The sequence below is a fragment of the Pristiophorus japonicus genome, chromosome 11 (assembly GCF_044704955.1).
Source record: "Pristiophorus japonicus isolate sPriJap1 chromosome 11, sPriJap1.hap1, whole genome shotgun sequence".
In the NCBI taxonomy this organism is placed as follows: Eukaryota; Metazoa; Chordata; class Chondrichthyes; family Pristiophoridae; genus Pristiophorus; species Pristiophorus japonicus.
Window position 1 is genome coordinate 120,202,321 of NC_091987.1, and position 22,166 is coordinate 120,224,486.

A 22,166-nucleotide genomic window follows, 5' to 3' on the forward strand; every position below is an offset into this window, starting at 1 on the left:
TCACTCTTTCTCCTGAGAGAGTGTCACAAGGTCATTCTACTGGGGGAGTGGGACTTCATAGCCAAGCCCGATTCAATCCTCACTCAGTATGGGACATACAGACACCTCAAGCAAGAATCATTAGATAGTGGGAATGCTATTTCTTTATCCTAATTCAAGGGTCACTGGACCCATTTGGAGCCCTCCAACCCTGCCATGACTGAGATCAGTCGAGTTAGACCAGAGCAGGATGCAAACCAGGATCCTACCTGACCTGTGCATTCTACTGCCGTCGAGAAACTTCGGATTCCTGCTGCCCCCTACCTAGTAAGTTATTGGCCCAGATTTTGTGGTCAGTAGCAAAGAGAAGGCGCTTGCCGCTGACTTCGAAGAAAGCTACCCACAAGGTTTTAGCAGACTCTGCAGCGTTGATTCCCCCATTTCTGACATGGCTTTCTATCTGGCGCCATCTCTGAAATCCAGCAACAGTGATGTCATCAAGCACACAGAGTAGCCAATCACATTGAAGAATTCTCACAGACAGCAAACCAGACAGTTTTTATCATTCACTTTTTAATAATTTTACTGAAAGCAAAATAAAGATTGGGACATTCACATGCGCTTAAGGTAGAAGCTGATATGTCAAACTTTAAAATAATAAAATGTTTTAAACGTCTATGGAATTTTAACATAGAAACATAGAAAATAAGTGCAAGAGTAGGCCATTTGGCCCTTCGAGCCTGCACCATCATTCAATAAGATCATGGCTGATCATTCCCTCCGTACTCCTAATTTCTACCCTGGAATAGAGGGATTTGGCACTACACAATTAGTTTTGTCAGAGTCAGAGAGGTTGTTCAGCAGTAATTATGACTTTTTCCCCAGGATTATTTTTATTGTGTGTAAAAAGTTGGAGTTCACGTCAAATCACTGATTTATAATTGATTCTATCTTTTAGGACTGCAATAGCAGGGTATCGCTGATAGCGACTTCCCGAATTTTGCATTTAAAAAAGCAAAAAAGGGACTTACATTTATATAGTACCTTTCACGACCACCAGACATCTCAAGCTTTATAGCCAATAAATGTATAATGTAATCACTATTGTAATTTCCACACAAGCAACTTGCACTGCCAGCAATGTGATGATGCCCAGACTGTTTTTGTTATGTTGATTGAGGGATAAATATTGGCCGAGGATAACTGCTCTGCTCTTCGAAATAGAGAGTGCAGACGGCCTCGGTTTAAGGTCTCATTGAAAGACTGCACCTCCAAAAGTCCAGCACTCACTCAGCACTGGAGTGTCAGCCTAGATTTATGTGCTCAAGGAGTGGAACTTGAACCCAACAACCTTCTGACTCAGAGAAGCGTGCTACCCACTGAGTCACAGCGCATATGAGGACGCCAGAAGTTGCTGTCAGTTTCACAGAGTAATGTGAAAGTTTCACAGTTTACCTGTCATTACAACCGCAAAATCCAGACCAACTGCTACTTATTTGAAACTACGTTCCCTGACTCAACTTGTTGATGGGTGATAGGTTTGTACGATGTACAATGAACAGATGTAACCCGCCCCATCACAATAAGTGGATAGCTCCTCAGGAACCTGCAGACCAATTGTGTTGGAAAATTGTATGAAGCAGTGATTCTCAAAAAGGTCTGCAAGATTTACTCATTCGGATAGTGTGTCACCCAAAACATTTTTTCAAGTATAAACTGATTTTACCATATCACCTTTACGCATTGTAAACTAATAAATGTATACACCAAACGCGTTTCCTTTTTACATCTATTTTGTTACAGAAAGTAAGAATTGTATAATTTTACTGTAGCTCAGAGTCCAATTGGGTTTGCTCGGTTCAAACGAATCCAAATGAAAGAGCGGAGAGCGATTCAACCATCCCTCCTTATTAACATGAATTTGCCAAACTCAACAATGCAGCCCAAATTCAGAGCATCGCCCGTCTGTGTGAATGGACTGCACTGTACTTCCCCTGCTCGAGTCCCACGCCAGATGTGAGACTTGGAGGCTCTGCTTTTATTGTCCTGGCCTTTGTGTTATCAGATTGGTGCTGTTTTAGTGAAGCAATTAAAATAACTATGGACGAGAACTAATTGGATGTCAGCCGAGTTGAGAGCAATGGTTCAGTCGTTCACTCTCTTCAAATAAATAAGTGATTGGACTCCCAGAGCTCGCGCACTCTCCCTCCCCATAATTTACCAATCGGAAAACAAGTATTGAATTTCCAAACGCGGTCTGTGTTAATGTCACACTTGTTTGTATTGTCCTTGGATTAAAATGAGTTTACGCATCCTGCACACAGGGGAATAATAAATGCAGATTGAGGCCGTTCCCAGGTTTATTTTACCGTAGAGAAACAAGAAATCTGACGCATACATTGCACTGTAGTGAATAGATCCCCAGGAGGGATTTGGAGGCAGTACTCGGTGAATTGCAGTTCTTAGCTCATTTGAATATTTCAATCGTGATCCAACCAGGTAACTGCCGAATAAGTAACTACTACTCGGCACAGAACCTATAATTTAGCTAAAACCATAATGATTACTGTGAACAACGACAATAACCGTGCTGTATCAACTTGAAAACTGCAAACAGAGAGAAACAAAAGTGAAAAGAAAAGAAAGCAAGAAATATTAGGAAAGTAAGAGAGGAGAGAACAACAACAGCTTGCATTTATATAGCGCCTTTAGCGCAGTAAAACAGCAGAGAAGACGATCGGGGAAAGAGAACAGTCAGAGAAACTGGAAATAGGAAGAGAAAGGGCGAAGAGAAAACAGCGGGGGCGGAACGATCAGGAAATAAATCCAGAAAGGACTCAGAAACAAAGATAAATTAGAGGAGAGAAAGATGAACGATTGTAATCAAAGAACAAGGAAAAATATTAGACAAGACCAGTCAAGCGAGCAGAAGGGGAGGGGAAGTATAAATGTTACATCTAGCTTTATATCGGTGTGCAAACCTGAATACACAAACACACCGCGGTAAAGAGTAAACTGTGAGCACTGGAACTTGCATTGGAAAGCCAGAAGTACCGCTCCGAGAAACTAGGGAAAGGCTGATCAGAACTTAGAGCTCTGCAAGTGGCATGAAAGATCGGATAATAACGCCCAGAGAGAGTCCAAGGCCCTCATAAATCACCCTTTATTACAGTCTGACTTGTGGCTTTTACACATCCTCTCTGTTGTGTCTGATATAAGCGCAGAGTTGAGTGGTGGTGGAAGGAAAGACTTGCATTTATATAGCGCCTTTCACGACCACCCGACGTCTTAAAGCACTTTACAGCCAATGAAGTACTCTTGGAGTAAAAACAGAATATGCTGGAAATACTTAGCGGGTCAGGCAGCATTTGTGGAGAGAAAAACAGAATTACCGTTTCAGGTCGAAGACCCTTGGTCAGAACACTGATCATTCTAAGGAGGGTCATCGACCTGAAATGTTAACGTTTTTATTTCAGATTCCAGCATAAGAACATAAGAAATAGGAACAGGAGTAGGTCATACAGTCCCTCGGGTCTGCTCCGCCATTAAATACGATCATGGCTGATCCGATCATGGACTCAGCTCCACTTCCCTGCCCGCTCTCCATGACCGCTTATACCCTTATCGTTTAAGAAACTCTATTTCTGTCTTCAATTTATTCAATATTCCACAGCTCTCTGAGCCAGCGAATTCCATAGATCCACAACCCTCTGAGAGAAGAAATTTCTCCTCATCTCAGTTTTAAATGGGTGGCCCCTTATTCTAAGATCATGCCCTCTAGTTCTAGTCTCCCCTATCAGTGGAAACATCCTCTCTGCATCCACCTTGTCAAGCCCTCTCATAATCTTATACATTTCAATAAGATCACCTCTCATTCTTCTGAATTCAAATGAGTAGAGGCCCAACTTACTCAAACTTTCCTCATAAGTCAACCCCCTAATCTCTGGAATCAACCTTGTGAACCTTCTCTGAACTGCCTCCAAAGCAAGTATATCCTTTCGCAAATATGGAAACCAAAACTGCACACAGTACTCCAGGTGTGGCCTCACCAATACCCTGTACAACTGTAGCAAGACTTCCCTGCTTTTATACTCTTTTATATCCCTTTTGCAATAAAGGCCAAGATTCCATTGGCCTTCCTGATCACTTGCTGTACCTGTATAGCAACCTTTTGTGTTTCATGCACAAGTACCCCCAGGTCCCGCTGCACTGCAGCACTTTGCAATCTTTCTCCATTTAAATAATAACTTGATCTTTGATTTTTTTTCTGCCAAAGTGCATGACCTCACACTTTCCAACATTGTACTCCATCTGCCAAATTTTTGCCCACTCACTTAGCCTGTCTATGTCCTTTTGCAGATTTTTTGTGTTCTCCTCACACATTGCTTTTCCTCCCATCTTTGTATCATCGGCAAACTTGGCACATTACACTTGGTCCCTTCCTCCAAGTCGTTAATATAGATTGTAAACAGTTGGGGTCACAGCACTGATCCCTACGGCACCCCATTTGTTACTGATTGCCAACCTGAGAATGAACCATTTATCCCTACTCTCTCTTTTCTGTTCATTAGCCAATCCTCTATCCATGCTAATATATTACCCACAACCCCGTGAACTTTTATCTGGTGCAGTAACCTTTTATGTGGCACCTTGTCTAATGCCTTCTGGAAGTCCAAATACACCACATCCACTGGTACCCCCTTATCCACCCTGTTCGTTACATCCTCAAAAAATTCTAGCAAATTTGTCAAACATGACTTCCCCTTCATAAATCCATGCTGACTCTGACCGAATTTTGCTTTTCCAACTGTCCTGCTACTGCTTCTTTAATAATGGACTCCAACATCTTCCCAACCACAGATATTATGCTAACTGGTCTAACTGCATCCGCAGTATTTTGCTTTTGGAGTGTAGTGACTGTTGTAATGTGGGAAACACGGCAGCCAATTTGCACACAGCATGCTCCCACAAACATTATTGTGACAATGACCAGATAATCTATTTTAGTGATGTTGATTGAGAGATAAAGATCTCCCCTGCTCGTCTTCAAAATACTGTCATGGGATCATTTACCTCCATCTGAGAGAGAGCAGTTTAACTCTGAAAGACGGCACCTCCAACAGTGCAGCACTCCCTCAGCAATGCATTGGAGTATCAGCTTAGATTGTGGGCTCAAGTCCCTGGAGTGTAATTCAAACCCACAACCTTTTGGCTCAGAGGCGAGTGTGCTACCCACTGAGCCACAGCTGACACTAAGAACCTGCTCCACGCTCTGCAGCAATACAGTTCCATTTATTTACGTATTAATTTATAATTGCCTGATCCACAGCATTTTAAGAAAAAAACATACCAGTTACACCAATAAACACGGCTTTCTCATATCTTTCACCAATTTTCTCTGAATGTCGGCTCATTGCTGGATTCACAGGCACTGTTTGCCCTTCAGTACCTCGCCCAGGTGGATATCAATCACGTGTGAGTCTTGATAGCAAGTAATCATATAAGAACATAAGAATTAGGAACAGGAGTAGGCCATCTAGCCCCTCGAGCCTGCTCCGCCATTCAACAAGATCATGGCTGATCTGGCCATGGACTCAGCTCCACTTACCCGCCCGCTCCCCATAATCCTTAATTCCCTTATTAGTTAAAAATCTATCTATCTGTGACTTGAATACATTCAATGAGCTAGCCTCAACTGCTTTCTTGGGCAGAGAATTCCACAGATTCACAACCCTCTGGGAGAAGAAATTCCTTCTCGGTTTTAAATTGGCTCCCCCGTATTTTGAGGCTGTGCCCCCTAGTTCTAGTCTCCCCGACCAGTGGAAACAGCCTCTTTGCCTCTATCTTGTCTATCCCTTTCATTATTTTAAATGTTTCTATAAGATCACCCCTCATCCTTCTGAACTCCAACGAGTAAAGACCCAGTCTACTCAATCTCTCATCATAAGGTAACCCCCTCATCTCTGGAATCAACCTAGTGAATCGTCTCTGTACACCCTCCAAAGCCAGTATATCCTTCCTTAAGTAAGGCGACCAAAACTGCACGCAGTACTCCAAGTGCGGCCTCACCAATACCCTATACAGTTGCAGAAGGACCTCCCTGCTTTTGTACTCCATCCCTCTCGCAATGAAGGCCAACATTCCATTCGCCTTCCTGATTACCTGCTGCACCTGCAAACTAACTTTTTGGGATTCATGCACAAGGACCCCCAGGTCCCTCTGCACCGCAGCATGTTGTAATTTCTCCCCATTCAAATAATATTCACTTTAACTCTTTTTTTCCAAGGTGGATGACCTCACATTTTCCGACATTGTATTCCATCTGCCAAACCTTAGCCCATTCACTTAACCTATCTAAATCTCTTTGCAGCCTCTCTGTGTCCTCTACACAACCCGCTTTCCCACTAATCTTTGTGTCATCTGCAAATTTTGTTACACTACACTCTGTCCCCTCTTCCAGGTCATCTATGTATATTGTAAACAGTTGTGGTCCCAGCACCGATCCCTGTGGCACACCACTAACCACCGATTTCCAACCCGAAAAGGACCCATTTATCCCGACTCTCTGCTTTCTGTTAGCCAGCTAATTCTCTATCCATGCTAATACATTTCCAGTGACCCCGCGTACTTTTATCTTCTGCAGTAACCTTTTGTGTGGCACCTTATCGAATGCCTTTTGAAAATCTAAATACACCACATCCATCGGTACACCTCTATCCACCATGCTCGTTATATCCTCAACGAATTCCAGTAAATTAGTTAAACATGATTTCCCCTTCATGAATCCATGCTGCGTCTGCTTGATTGCACTATTCCTATCTAGAAGTCCCGCTATTTCTTCCTTAATGATAGTTTCAAGCATTTTCCCCACTACAGATGTTAAACTAACCAGCCTATAGTTACCTGCCTTTTGTCTGCCCTCTTTTTTAAACAGAGATTATCATCATCATAGGCGGTCCCTCGAACGAGGGTGACTTGCTTCCACACCAAACGGGATGAGTTCGCAGATGTTTCAATAAAGGATCGATATTCCAGTTCTGAACTCTAAGGGTGGAAGATGCCTGTGTGTGGAGCTTTTTTAACATGTGGTGACCATTGCACATCAGCCATCACACGGGCTTGACCGAGCTAGGCCTTTATCCAGTGGCAAGAGTTAACCAGGATGACAGGAGATCTGCTCTGCTGCACGGACCTAGTGCGCATATTGCAGTGTGGGCTGGCCCAAGCTGTGCCTGGGCCCTCGGCTCTTCTGTGCCCCATATCCTCATTTGCCGCACCTCTGCCATGATCTCTCACCGCTCCTTCGCCACAAACCCCCATCCCCTCCCCCCAGATCCATGCCCAGGAGTACCCAGGGAGCAAGTAAACCATTCAACATCTAGCTAGATGGTTAGAGGTCCACACGCCGGCGGCTTTGAGGCCAAGCACCTTTACTCTCCATCCCCAATTGGGAATCGAACCTGGGATCTTCCTACTCTCTTATAGCTCAACCCCTCCCTGGATGAATTGGCGGAGGCATAGAATCATAGAATGATACAGCACAGAAGGAGGCCATTCAGCCATCATACCTGTGCCTACATTGACTACGTGTGTCTGAACTGTTTTACTCCGTAGCACTTTGAAGAATCTTTGAGACAAGCTCAAAGAAGTCATTGTCTTTCTATCTGAACTTTGATAGGCTTTAATATTGAGCCATAGAGATCTGGTCACTTTAAAGAACCTTTTAAAAAAAATCATGTTCAGATAATATTTGCTATTATGGATGTGCACTTAATTTCCATCGTATTTAGAATAACTTTAAAATGGGCTTATATCTACCGACCAGTTGTGATGAAAATCTATTTTTGGTTCGGCAAACAATTTTGTCAAATGGGTGATAATTGTGGGCGCATCTCAAAATTGGCGCTGTTTTCAGTAGCGATTCTATTTGTAGAAAGTCCTTACTTGCGGGTTTCCTTTTTAAAATGAAGTGATAGTCATTAACCTAATGCTTTTTTTTAGATAAATGTCCCGTTATTGGAGACAAAATAAATCATGTAAAAACGGCCTGGATTCTGCAAATGTGTTTCGTGCTGTAAATATCCCCATTACTTACACTCATCTTTTCATTACAGTGTGATGGAGCTCTGTCTCCAAGAAGGATGCTAGCAATTTAAGTACTGCACATACATCACAACATAATGTAAAAAGAGCAAAGAATAATTGAAAAATATTGTGAGGGATATCTCTTGCTCATCCGGTTAAGAGTACTATCTACAACAACTTGCATTTATGTAGTGCCTTTAATGTAGCAAAACGCGGAGGAATATTATCAGGCAAAATTTGGCACTGAGCCACATAAGGAGATATTGGGACTGAGTAGGTTTGAAAGAGCAACTTAAAGAAGGAGAAAGAGATAGAGAGGCGGAGAGGTTTGGGAGAGAATTCCAGAACTTAGAGTTGCCATTAGGAGAGTGCTGAAATTTGGAGATGGGCACGAGGCCAAAATTGGAGAAGCGCAGAGATCTCAGACAGTTGTAAGGCTGGAGGAAATTACAGAGATAGGAAGGGGTGAGGCCATGGAGGGATTTGAACGCTAGGATGAGGCATTGCCTTGTGAGGCACAAACCTGAAAACAGTTTGGGACTCCAGGCAATGCCTCAAAATTTGAGCCATTGCCAGATTGGGAGCCAGTCTAGGTCAGCGAGCACAGGGGTGTTATGTGAATAGGACTTTCTGCAAATTAGGATACAGGCAGCAGAGTTTTGGATGAGTTCAAGTTTACAAAGGATGCAAGGTGGGAGGCCGGCCAGGTGAGCATTGGAATAGTCATGTCTAGAGGTAATAAAGGCATGAATGAGGGTTTTAGCAGCAGATGAGCTAAAGAAGGGGTGGAGACGGGTGCTGTTACAAAGGTGGAAGTAGGTGGTCTTGTTGATAGATAGGACTTGAATTATCATACCAGTCAGTATTGCATTTCTTCTTTCAGTATTATACAGTTCCTAGATTCTAACCATTGCCATGTTGGATATGCAATTAAATTGGCCAAAATGTCAGGTATTGTCCTTCTGGTTGTATGTGCTCCCTATAGTTAATCTTCCCATTGGTTTTCCTATTACACTAGCATCTATTTAAGGTACCTAACTTGTTGTAGAATGTAGTTTTATGTGGGACAGCATGCAAGCAGTGGAGTTCTGAATGACTTCTAATTTATGTATGGTAGCGTTCTGGAGGCCAGCGAGGAGGCAGTTGCAAAAGTTGAGTCTGGAAGTAGATGAGCAGCAGTGAGAGTGAAGTAGTGGTGAGAGAGACAATGTTTGGGAGATGAAAATAGATAGTCCTAGTTAGGGACCAGATATGGTGTTTGAAGCTCAGCTCAGGGTCAAACAGAACAGAGGTTGGGAATGGAGCCATGACAGAGTTTATTATGAGGGCCAAACAGGGTGGTTAATGTTGGACAGTAGCAACAATCATTGAACCAGTAGTGGTAGTGGAGATATAAAGCTGGGTATCATTGGTGTATATGTGTAAACTGAGCCCCTGCTTGTGGGTGAGTCTTCCAAGAAAAAAAGCCAATAGACAGGTACACTAGACAATCAAAAAGACTGTTGGCTTTTATCTCAACTAGGCAGGAAATGAGGAGGTGATGCTTCAGTTGTACAGAACTCCCACTAGCGTTTTCTGCCCTTTGGTATTCCGCAGCTCTACCCATTTAGAATTCAGCAGAGGAGGACAAATGGTTTAGTTAGGAGGGGGAAAATAGAGTATGAGAGGAAGCTTGCTGGGAACATAAAAACTGACTGCAAAAGCTTCTATAGGTATGTGACGAGAAAAAGATTAGTGAAGACAAACATAGGTCCCTTGTCCCTTGCAGTCAGAATCAGGTGAATTTATAATGGGGAAAAAAGAAATGGCAGACCAATTGAACAAATACTTTGGTTCTGTCTTCACGAAGGAAGACACAAATAACGTTCCGTAAATACTGGGGGACCGAGGGTCTAGCGAGAAGGAGGAACTGAAGGAAATCCTTATCAGTCAGGAAATTGGGTTAGGGAAATTAATGGGATTGAAGGCCGATAAATCCCCAGGGCCTGATAGTCTGCATCCCAGAGTATTTAAGGGAGTGGCCCTAGAAATAGTGGATGCATTGGTGATCATTTCCCAACAGTCTATCGACTCTGGATCAGTTCCTATGGACTGGAGGGTAGCTAATGTAACACCACATTTTTAAAAAGGAGGGAGAGAGAAAACGGGGAATTATAGACTGGTTAGCCTGACATCAGTAGTGGGGAAAATGTTGGAATCAATTATTAAAGATGAAATAGCAGCGCATTTGGAAAGCAGTGATAGGATCGGTCCAAGTCAGCATGGATTTATGAAAGGGAAATCGTGCTTGACAAATCTTCTAGAGGTTTTTGAGGATGTAACTAGTAGAGTGGATAATGGAGAACCAGTGAATGTGGTATATTTGGACTTTCAAAAGGCTTTTGACAAGGTCCCACACAAGAGATTGGTGTGCAAAATTAAAGCACATGGTATTGGGGGTAATGTATTGACGTGGATAGAGAACTGGTTGGCAGACAGGAAGCAGAGAGTCGGGATAAACAGGTCCTTTTCAGAATGGCAGGTAGTGACTAGTGGGGTGCCACAGGGCTCAGTGCTGGGACCCCAGCTATTTACAATATACATCAATGATTTAGATGAAGGAATTGAGAGTAATATCTCCAAGTTTGCAGATGACACTAAGCTGGGTGGCGGTGTGAGCTGTGAGGAGCATGCTAAGAGGCTGCAGAGTGACGTGGATAGGTTAGGTGAGTGGGAAAATGCATGGCAGATGCAGTATAATGTGGATAAATGTGAGGTTATCCACTTTGGTGACAAAAACACGAAGGCGGAATATTATCTGAATCGCAGCAGATTAGGAAAAGGGGAGGTGCAACGAGGGAAATCATGCTTGACAAATCTTCTGGAATTTTTTGAGGATGTTTCCAGTAGAGTGGATAAGGGAGAACCAGTTGATGTGGTATATTTGGACTTTCAGAAGGCGTTCGACAAGGTCCCACACAAGAGATTGATGTGCAAAGTTAGAGCACATGGGATTGGGGGTAGTGTACTGACATGGATTGAGAACTGGTTGTCAGACAGGAAGCAAAGAGTAGGAGTAAATGGGTACTTTTCAGAATGGCAGGCAGTGACTAGTGGGGTACCGCAAGGTTCTGTGCTGGGGCCCCAGCTGTTTACACTGTACATTAATGATTTAGATGAGGGGATTAAATGTAGTATCTCCAAATTTGCGGATGACACTAAGTTGGGTGGCAGTGTGAGCTGCGAGGAGGATGCTGTGAGGCTGCAGAGCGACTTGGATAGGTTAGGTGAGTGGGCAAATGCATGGCAGATGAAGTATAATGTGGATAAATGTGAGGTTATCCACTTTGGTGGTAAAAACAGAGAGACAGACTATTATCTGAATGGTGACAGATTAGGAAAAGGGGAGGTGCAAAGAGACTTGGGTGTCATGGTACATCAGTCATTGAAGGTTGGCATGCAGGTGCAGCAGGCGGTTAAGAAAGCAAATGGCATGTTGGCCTTCATAGCAAGGGGATTTGAGTACAGGGGCAGGGAGGTGTTGCTACAGTTGTACAGGGCATTGGTGAGGCCACACCTGGAGTATTGTGTACAGTTTTGGACTCCTAACCTGAGGAAGGACATTCTTGCTATTGAGGGAGTGCAGCGAAGGTTCACCAGACTGATTCCCGGGATGGCGGGACTGACCTATCAAGAAAGACTGGATCAACTGGGCTTGTATTCACTGGAGTTCAGAAGAATGAGAGGGGACCTCATAGAAACATATAAAATTCTGACGGGGTTAGACAGGTTAGATGCAGGAAGAATGTTCCCAATGTTGGGGAAGTCCAGAACCAGGGGTCACAGTCTAAGGATAAGGGGTAAGCCATTTAGGACCGAGATGCGGAGGAACTTCTTCACCCAGAGAGTGGTGAACCTGTGGAATTCTCTACCACAGAAAGTTGTTGAGGCCAATTCACTAAATATATTCAAAAAGGAGTTAGATGAGGTCCTTACTGCTAGGGGGATCAAGGGGTATGGCGAGAAAGCAGGAATGGGGTACTGAAGTTGAATGTTCAGCCATGAACTCATTGAATGGCGGTGCAGGCTAGAAGGGCCGAATGGCCTACTCCTGCACCTATTTTCTATGTTTCTATGTTTCTATGACCTGGGTGTCATGGTGCATCAGTCATTGAAGGTTGGCATGCAATTGCACCAGGTGGTGAAGAAGGCAAATGGCATATTAGCCTTCATAGCTAGGGGATTTGAGTATAGGAGAAGAGAGGTCTTGCTGCAGCTGTACAGGGCCTTGGTGAGATCTCACCTGGAAGATTGTATTCAGTTTTGGTCTCTTAATCTGACGAAGGACGTTCTTGCTATTGAGGGAGTGCAACGAAGGTTCACCAGACTGATTCCCGGGATGGCAGGACTGATATATGAGGAGAGACTGGGTCGACTGGGCCTGTATTCATTGGAGTTTAGAAGAATGAGAGGGGATCTCATAGAAACATATAAAATTCTGACGGGACTGGACAGGTTAGATGCAGGAAGAATGTTCCCGATTTTGGGGAATTCCAGAACCAGGGGTCACAGTCTAAGGATAAGGGGTAAGTCATTTAGGACCAAGATGAGGAGAAACTTTTTCACTCAGACAGTTGTTAACCTGTGGAATTCTCTTCCGCAGAGAGTTGTTGATGCCTGTTCGTTAGCTATATTCAAGATGGAGTTGGGTATGGCCCTTACGGCTAAAGGGATCAAGGGGTATGGAGAGAAAGCAGGAAAGGGGTGCTGAGGTGAATGATCAGCCATGATTTTATTGAATGGTGGTGCAGACTCGAAGGGCCAAATGGCTTACTCCTGCACCTATTTTCTATGTTTCTCCCGAAACACAACGAAACATAAAATTAGCACTAGGCTATTTAGGAGTAAACTCAGGAAGCACTTTTTCATTGAAAGGGTAGTAGAAATTTGGAACTCCCCCCACCGTCCCCCCTCCTCCGCAAAAGGCTGTGGATCAATTGGAGCGCTCAAGACTGAGATAGATAGATTTGTGTTGGGGAAGGGCATCAAGGGATATGGAGCAAAGGCAAGTAAATTGAGTTAATGTGCAAATCAGCCACGATCTAATTGAATGGTAGAACAGGCTAGAGAGGCTGAATGGCCCACTCCTGTTCCTAATGTACTTTAGGAAGGTTGGAGCAGAATGCCAACATGGGGAGGAGAAACTATTGCAGGCAACTCACTCAATACGTTACTATCAAAATAAGAAAGAAAATGTTGTATTTATATAGCGCCTTTCACGACCTCAGAAAGTCCCAATGCGCTTTGCAGAAAATAAAGTACTTTTGGAGTGTAGTCACTGTTGTAATGCAGGAAACGCTGCTGCCAATTTGCGCACAGCAAGATCCCACAAACAGCAATGTGATAATGACCAGCTACCAATGGAGCCACGGCTGACGTATTACTGATGTCGTCAGTTGTTTCAACACTGCTCTTTAACAGTCAGCGAGGCTATGCCAGTAGGGGGACCGAGCTGGAATCACCCAACTCCAGATCCAGACGATCCGCTCCACGTGTTCCTCGCAACATTTAAAATCTCTTAAAAAAAAGGCACCAAAAGGCAACTGATGATCGCAAAGGCGGAGAGAGTCTGGGTTGCTCTCGCAGAAGAGTTAGCGCGGAGCGGAGGGAATGGCGCTTATCGCTAAATTACCGGCGTTGCTGTGAAAAGTGGTGGCGGGGGAAGAAGGGAAAGTTTCGGCCGAGACTGTGATTAATTTTCACTGAACTTGCTGCTGGAGTGGGGGGGGGGGGGGGGGAAGAAATGCCTTTCTCCAAACGCATCTGCGAGCCGCTGATCCTCTCTCGCCACGGCGCTGGCGAGTGGGGCAGAGTGTTTGAAGAGCTGCCCGCTGTCAGCAACTGCACGCTGGCCCGGACCCTGCGACAGCTCGCCGACCTGGCCAAGCACGCCTGCGGTCTCTTCCAGGAGATCGAGGAGGAAGTGCTGGGCGTCCACCGCCGGCTCTGTGGGATCCAGCGGAAGATCAATCACATCGGTGCCGCCGTGACCGCCCTGGATCCCAGGCAGGAAACAGTGCGTAAGTGAAGCTTTCGGTGAAATTCCCCGCCAGATGTGTGAGTGGGACGAGAGAGGGCGAAGGGGGCTGTGTTTGTTGAGCGGCTGTGCGGTGCCCGCTTGGCCTGTCTTGCTGATCTGTGCGATGTGTTTTTGTAGGTGTGAAGTGCCACTCAGTTGTCAACCGGCTTTGAGCCCCTTGTCAGAGGGAGCTGGTACTCCCAGCGCCCTCACCCTTCCCTGCTCAAACACATTTACAAATGCCAGTGCACTTTTCGCTTCCCTCCAGTTGCAGTGTTGGGGCTGTGTGTGTCAGACCCCCGAGGTGGCTCTCCCCTGCCCTGCCCACTCACTCCTCTTATGTGCACTGATTTGGGCAAAGTTTGGAGCAATGCTGATGAGTGGGGCAGCGGGCTTGCGAGCTGCCAGCGTCTTTAAAACCGACCCGTCATGTTCAGTGTCTGCAGGGGGCTGTTTATTGTGTTTTACTCCAGGATTGCGATCACGTGCTCTGTCTTCCAGTAAATGCAAAAATGTATTTTTGGAAATTCCCTTGTCCCGTTCCCCCCCCCCCCACACACACACACACACGGAGTGGGGATTGGCTAGCAGTTTAGATGTCTCTCTCCCAGGACCGGTACTCTGGGGCGCACCACACACACAAGCCATGTGTTTGTATCAATGCCAGAGTAACCCCAGCACACATTTCCATTCGCTCCCCAGTGCAGTTCACAGGGTGTTGGATCATTCCCCTCTCCCACAAAACACTGGCCCACCCAGGATCTCTGCACCGTGTGTGTTTACAGACTCCCCTCCCGAATCGCAGGATCCGCACTCTCCAGCTGGCCCCAGTTCGCGGCACTTTCCCAGCTCCCGCCGCCTGGCTCCTCAGTTTGTTCTGAGGGTATTGGCGGCTCACTCACTCGCTCCTTCCCCGACTCCCCGAGTTCCGAGCGGCGATGGCCTTATTGTTAACAGGTGCTGGTCAGCAGGAGAGGTCCCTGCCCCGGGGAGATGGGCTGGGGAGTAGGGTCCCTGCCCCGGGGAGATGGGCTGGGGAGTAGGGTCCCTGCCCCGGGGAGATGGGGTGGCGAGTAGGGTCCCTGCCCCGGGGAGATTTAAATACACAACTTTTGAGAGGGGGTTAAAAAGCACTGCATCGTCTCAGAAAACAGCTTGAAGTAAGAAAGATCCCAGGACGGATCCCGAGCCGCGAAACGATTGAATCCGCCCCGACTTTGCTACAAAACACTGGAGAGAGTGAAAAAAATACAACCCAGATCGGTTTTTAAACTGACGTTTCGAATCTATTCTGAAATAACACACACAAATTTGCCAACCGAATTGTTTTTATATTAAACTGCGCGTTTCGTGATGAGATAACTACGGCGGAGATGAACAGCTTTATCTGCAGGCTGTTTGAAGTGGGTTTCACCAGCGGCCAGTTCACCTTTAAGACGGCGATTTCATGTCCAGTTAAAGGGCTCGCCAGGGAGAATGAGGGGCTGGCAGTGCATTACATTTTACCCCGAAGAGTCTATCCTCTGCATTGGAAAGTTTGAACGGTAGGGTTGTCCGGTGTGACTGGTTTCAATGTAAAGTTTGGCCCCCGGTTTGGTGAGTTTCACCCAGCCTCTCTCTCTCACTCAATTCGAACCAACTCGCATACTTTGCGAGTCGATGTTACCAGCGGCTCTGTGTGTACACAGTCTCTGAAACCCAAGGTTTTGTTGTGGCTCTGTATCTGATGGCAGGATCAGGCACGCAGGGAGAGAGAGAGAGAGAGGGGCCGCCAGATCAGAAGATCAGCTCTCCTTCCAGTGTGAGAGATCGGCTCAAATCTGCATGTTATGATGGGCTCTCGTTAAGAGATTGGAGCTGTTTTTTGGGGGGTGGATTCACCCACCCCCCAAGTCTGACTGAGTAAATACACCCCCCCCCCCCTCTCCTCTCCAGAGAATGTATCAGGCCCAAGTGTGGTGTGGGCGTGCAGTGAGACTGCTGAGTGGGCTGTGCGTCTCCCCATTGACGGGGAGCGTGTGGCACCGCCTTCAATAAGCATCCGGGGAAACTGCAGTTCAGGCAGCCTGAGCGATCGCAAGAGTTGCGCTGCAAATTCTCATCATTCTCACTGACCAGTCACCGGATCCCGTCTCACAACCGTGCTCTGACAGACTGGAACGAACCGGGGGTTAAAGGGACAGCATCTGGATTTTTTTGGGGGGTCACTAACCCACCTAGAGTTGTAACTCCAAACTATTCAAATCCAATATGAACTTTCAAACTTGCCTCACACACAGCACATTCACTGCAGTTTTTTTTAAACAGTCTAGGCTGGTTGTTTAGATAGGAAATGTAAGGACTGTGCTCAAATCGGCTGACCACACATCTTGTAATTCTTGCAATCAATCCCGAATTTAAGTGTCCGTGTTTCAATTCGGACTCGGCTGCAGCGAGGCATTTGATATTGCCAGACTGGGCCCCGGAGCTGATACATTCTCATGGCTGCTACTGCATAGGGGCAGTATTGCAAACAGACGCTCTGGCGGGACTGTGCAGACTGTAATAAGCCGTGGGCTAGTGTTCATAGAACAGAATAATAGAAATTTATAGCACAGAAGGAGGCCATTCGGCCCACCGTGTCCGTGCTGGCCGACAAAGAGCTATTCGGCCTAATCCTACTTTCCAGCTCGGTCTATAGTCCTGCAGGTTACGGCATTTTTAAGTGCAAACCAAGTACTTTTTAAATGTGGTGAGGGTTTCTGCCTCTACCATCCTTTCAGGCAGTGACTTCCAGACCCCCACCACTCTCTGGGTGAAAACATTTCTTCTCAAATCCCCTCTAAACCTCCTACCAATTACTTTTAATCTATGTCCCCCGGTTATTGACCCCTCTGCTAAGGGGAATAGGTCCTATCCATTCTATCTATGCCCCTCATAATTTCATACACCTCAATTATGTCTCTCCTCAGCCTCCTCTGTTCCAAAGAAAACAAATCCAGCCTATCCAATCTTTCCTCATAGCTAAAATTCTCCAGTCCAGGCAACATCTTCACAAATTTCCTCTGTAGCCTCTCTAATGGAGTCACATCTTTCCAGTAATGTGGTGACCAGAACTGCACGCACAGCTGTGGCCTAACTAGTGTTTTATATAGTTCAAGCATAACCTCCCTGAATATTCTATGCCTCGGCTAATAAAGGCAAGTATCCCATATGCCTTCTTAACCACTTTACCTATCCTGCTACCTTCAGGGATCTGTTGACATGCACTCCAAGGTCCTTCTGTTCCTCTACACTCCTCAGTGTCCTACCATTTATTGTGTAACCCCCATGCCTTGTTAGCCCTCCAAAATGCATTGCTTCACACTTCATCATATTAGCAAAAACTTGAAAATGATATAATTTCAAATCCCATTGAAATGAATGGAAAGCTGAGATGATGCAAATCAACATGGACATTTGTGCATCTATCGACTTGCTTCAGTAAATCTATCTAGCAAGAAATACAATTGTTTCTAACCAGCTCCACACAAACAGGGGCCTCATGGTAACCTGTGGCTGATTGGACCCCATATACTTCAAAATTAATAATGTTTGGATTTTGCTGTAAAGATTGACATGATTTCAATCAGTCTTCTGTGGGGCCTTGGGATGGCTGGGAGCTTGGATTGCTAACCAGAAATAGTTACACTGAGCTGAATATACCTTTGTGAATGTCCAGAAATAGGTCCAATCAATGACATTAATATAGTCTTGTTTATTAAGTGTCTATTTTTCATATGGTCTCTGAGTTTAAAATTGACGGCTGTAATTTTGTTTTTAGAAAAAAAAATCATTAAAATGTCTTCTGCGTGCACCTTGAATTAATTAATGAGTTCAACTTGTTTAAGTTTTCCTTAATCCTTGCCCCATGCAAACCAGGTGTGATGCGGTGACGATCCTGGTTTGATTTCCTGGAAAATTATGCCAGCCCCTGCCCCGAGCTATCGCAGTAGTAACAGTGGACCTAGTGAGGTATTGAGGTTGCTTCTGTGACTTAGTGCAAAACAGCCTTGAAAGAATAAGGAATATGTCATTTTAAGTGTTGCTTTTCCAAAATAAAACTGAGCGATTTACTTTAGGGATTTGGACAGACTGCTCATTTTATCTTAAAAAAAGGTCAAGAAAGAGTCCACTGTTGGCTGGAAGTCTTGTGTCATTAACACAACACTAAACTACACAATCCAGAAGGTCTCCAGTTGCTGAATTATCTGATCTCAGTACTGGTAGGGTGCTACAATTGACCCGAATGCCCCTGTGTTAGGAAGGAAATAATGTCTTAAGATACTTATTCCTAGGCGCTATCCAACAAACTACTGGTGGAAGTGTATGAGAGTGGATCTGGGCCGGGGAGAGGATCAGGCTTGGCAGTGATGCGCCCCTTCCCCAGGTGTAGACTAGTCTGCACTGCCTCAGGTCACATCTGAGTAATTGTTATTTAAGAGGGTGGCCAATACCTGTGGAACTGCAGCACAGCATAAACTAGAATTCTTCAGAAAGGAGGGGAGTAAAGTGAGGCGAGGGCAATCCATAAAGGAAATGAGCTCTGCTGAATCTTGCTTCGGATGAAGTGAACTGGTGAGTTGAAACATGCTGGTGATTCAGTGGTCACACGCTTCGAGCATGTTCCAGAAACATTAATTATTGCTGCCTGTATGACATAATCACTTAAATACATGGCCCAAGATTGAAAGTTGGCTTTTCTCAGTTACCTGAGGCCTGAGTCTGCAAAATGGCATGACCACATCTCAGGCACCTGGAATGTGCAGATGCATGCATGCTGAAGGAATGAGATGCACATCATGCGCACACTTTGCATCGAGGAAATTGCTGCTGAATTCTGCAGAGTCAGATTCTTGAGTTCAAAAGGAGCCTAAACAACTGAAGCAAGGAAGAAAAATAAAGACTTGAGTTCCAGTGGTTTTGAATAGTTTTGACGTCCATCCATGGCCTCATAGAATAGACCTTGTCTAAAGGGTAAGGTCAGTAGTTCTAAATGAGGGCAAGGTCAGACTTTGCAAGAATCAGTACTACTTTCTTTGATTCCCAAAAGAAGTTCTAAAGCTCCAATGTCTCAAAAAACTGCTTTCCAAAAATGCTTGATTTACAGTTAATACTTGATCAATAACGAATTAGGTTGTGGTACATTTTGGCTGGGCTGAGAAATACTGGCAGATGACTCAAACTTTTACTGTGCGTTAACAGCTGGAGATTTATACTTTGTAATTATGGCATCAGTTATTTTTAATGGCTGCGTTGGCCTGCAAGGGGCAGTCAAAATTTGACTGTTCATAAATTATGTGTTAAATGAAATTGGGAACCAGACTGTGGGTGTGTCACAGGAATAGTAAATGGCTTTTGCTGTTTTTAAAAAAAATAAAGAGTTGTGATTCTGAGTAGTGTAAAGATCATGCAGAATAAATCGAAAGAAGAAGGGGAACTTCCTTAATGATCATACATTGTGAATGGATTTAAGAATGTGATCTTTGCGATGTATTTTAATGAAATGCCTTAGTGTGAAGTTGTAATAAAAACAGAATGCTAGAAATCTCAGCGGGTCAGGCAGCATCTGTGGTCGACGACCCTTCATCAGAAGTTTTGCCTGCTTCCCCACCATATTAGCACTGTGTATAATCACTGACTTTCGTAATGTACAGGCAACTCTCGATTATCCGGGTCCCTCGGCGATTGGGCTATTCCGGGTAAACGATTTTTCCGTTATGGTGAGTCTACATTTTAAAGTTAAGACTTTAATGAATAAATACAATCGTTAGGGCGAGTTTACATTATAAGTTAAAACTTTAATGAATCAATACAATCAGCTACAAACAGTAACAAAAGATGGACATTACCAGCATGCATGTACAGGTTCTGTGTCTGGAACCCGGTGCCGGCACTGCCCCCGTTCCCAACGTCAGCGACGGCCGCGAGAGACAACGGCTGCAGCAGGGCGCACGCACACACCAGCAAAGCGAGGGCAGAGGAGGATGACTTTTACGGTGACTGAGAGAGAGAGAATGTACAAGTGTGTGAGAGAGAGTGTGAGAGAGAGACAGAATGAGCAAATACAAATGAGCACAGTGTTTTGAAGGCGATTTTTCCAAATTATTTGGCGCTGTCTTTTCACTTGTTCGCAACAGAATTTTAAATCCCGTTACAACGGTTTCCCGTTGGCTCCATGTACGGATAATCGAGAGTTGCCTGCAATACCATGTGCACACTATGTAGTGTTGTAACAGGGGACATGTAGTACATTTAGAATTTTACCTTCTGTTTTCAAATGCTGCCCCCACCCCTCTTGCATGCACTGGGGCTCACCTTATGGAGGGGAGGGGGAGATCTGAGGCCATGCTTTACTGGAAAATATTGAATCTTACCTTGGTACCTTTTGGTAAATGGCGAATTCAGATTAATCTTAGAACATTGATTTACTTCACAGTGAATAGATTTTTTTTTAAATGCTGGAAAAATAAATGACACTTGGTTTAATCCACATCCAACGGACCAACTAGGCAATTACTTTCTTGCCCAGTTTACAGAGGCATTTTGTTTAGCTCCTTCCTCCGTGTTCACGGAAGCACTTATCTCCCTGATGCACATTTCACTGCTCCAGCAACCCCATGCTTGCTCCAGGAGCGGACTCTTGCTGCAACACTATGGGTGGGAGTTGCTAATCTGACCAGAACTATTGCAAGGCCAGAAATTCCCAGCCATTGCATACTGGCAGGGTCTGTGATTTAAAAGTAGCGCCTTTCACGGTCTCATGATGTCCCAAAGCGCTTTACAGCCAATGAATTACTTTTGAAGTGTAGCCACTGTTGTACTATAGGAAACACAGCAACCAATGTGTGCACAGCAAGCTCCCACAAACAGCAATGTGATAATGACCAGATAATCTGTTTTTGTTATGTTGATTGAGGGATAAATATTGGCCAGGACACTGGGGATAACGCCCCTGTTTTTCTTCAAAATAGTGCTTTGGAATCTTTTACATCCACCTGAGAGTAGATGGGGCCTCGGTTTAACGTCTCGTCTGAAAGATAGCACCTCTGACAGTGCAGCACTCCCTCAGTACTGCACTGGAGAGTCAGCTTAGATTTTTGTGCTCAGGTATCTGGAGTGGGACTTGAACCCACAATTTTCTGATTCAGAAGCGAGAGTGCTACCCACTCAGCCACAGCTGACACAAATTCGTTCTCTTTTTTTTAAAAGATATAACATGGTGACTTTCTTGTTGTTGAGCATGGAAAATTAGTCGTATGTAGGATCTGGAGCCCAGATCAGCAGTATCATATAGGGCAATGCGAGCTTGCACTAAAACAACTGGTTTGCTGCACCAAGAGTAATAAAATGTACACATTTACATACAGTGTGTACACCTGCCTGCTCGCGTGCACTGCAATACTATGCAGCAGTGTGTAATAGCTGAACTAATAATCAATGTACCACAGTACAGTACGCATAAAATCAAAATCCACTCATTTACTTTCATGTCTGTTAAAGTGAGTTCTCTCCAAGGCAGGAGTGTAGGTTTGAGATTCCCTCACATCTGAAGCAATCTCCTCAATTTAGAGATAAATATTCTAAAGCATTAAATGCTCCTGAAAGTGCTAGGGTATACAGCCAGCAGCAGGCAGGAAGAATTATGCGGGACCAGGTGAGCATTCATGGCCTACGTGCCACACCAAAGGGCAGAGATTATGTAGTGCATATTCTTGGTACCTGTAAATTGTGATGGGGTCCTACAACTTGCACTCTAGGTTGCTAGATAGCCTGCAGGAGTAGGAACTGTGATCAAATTTTCCCTTCTCTACCCAGTGTAGCAAATTGTCTCACTTAGCATAGACTGATGGGATTGAACTGCAGAGCTTCATTGTCTGTATGTCTTAGAGACTTTACACCTGAGCTATCAAAATGGATTGGAACAGTTATTGTGATATTACAATAGGGGCAGGAATTGAGTTCATGTTGATCTGTTTGATGATCATCTGATTGTGCAGGAAATACTATGTAAGTAGTTGCTAGA

General features: G+C 44.8%; 1 protein-coding gene across 1 annotated transcript in view; it reads left to right on the forward strand.

Moving 5' to 3' along the window:
* The first annotated feature begins 13,846 nt into the window (after positions 1–13,846).
* nhsa (Nance-Horan syndrome a (congenital cataracts and dental anomalies)) overlaps positions 13,847–22,166 on the forward strand; it is a 470,910-nt gene continuing 462,590 nt past the window's right edge. Inside the window, exon 1 of the mRNA XM_070893952.1 lies at positions 13,847–14,123. Within this exon, the coding sequence (XP_070750053.1) occupies positions 13,847–14,123 (277 nt within the window). The remainder of the gene's footprint in view (positions 14,124–22,166) is intronic.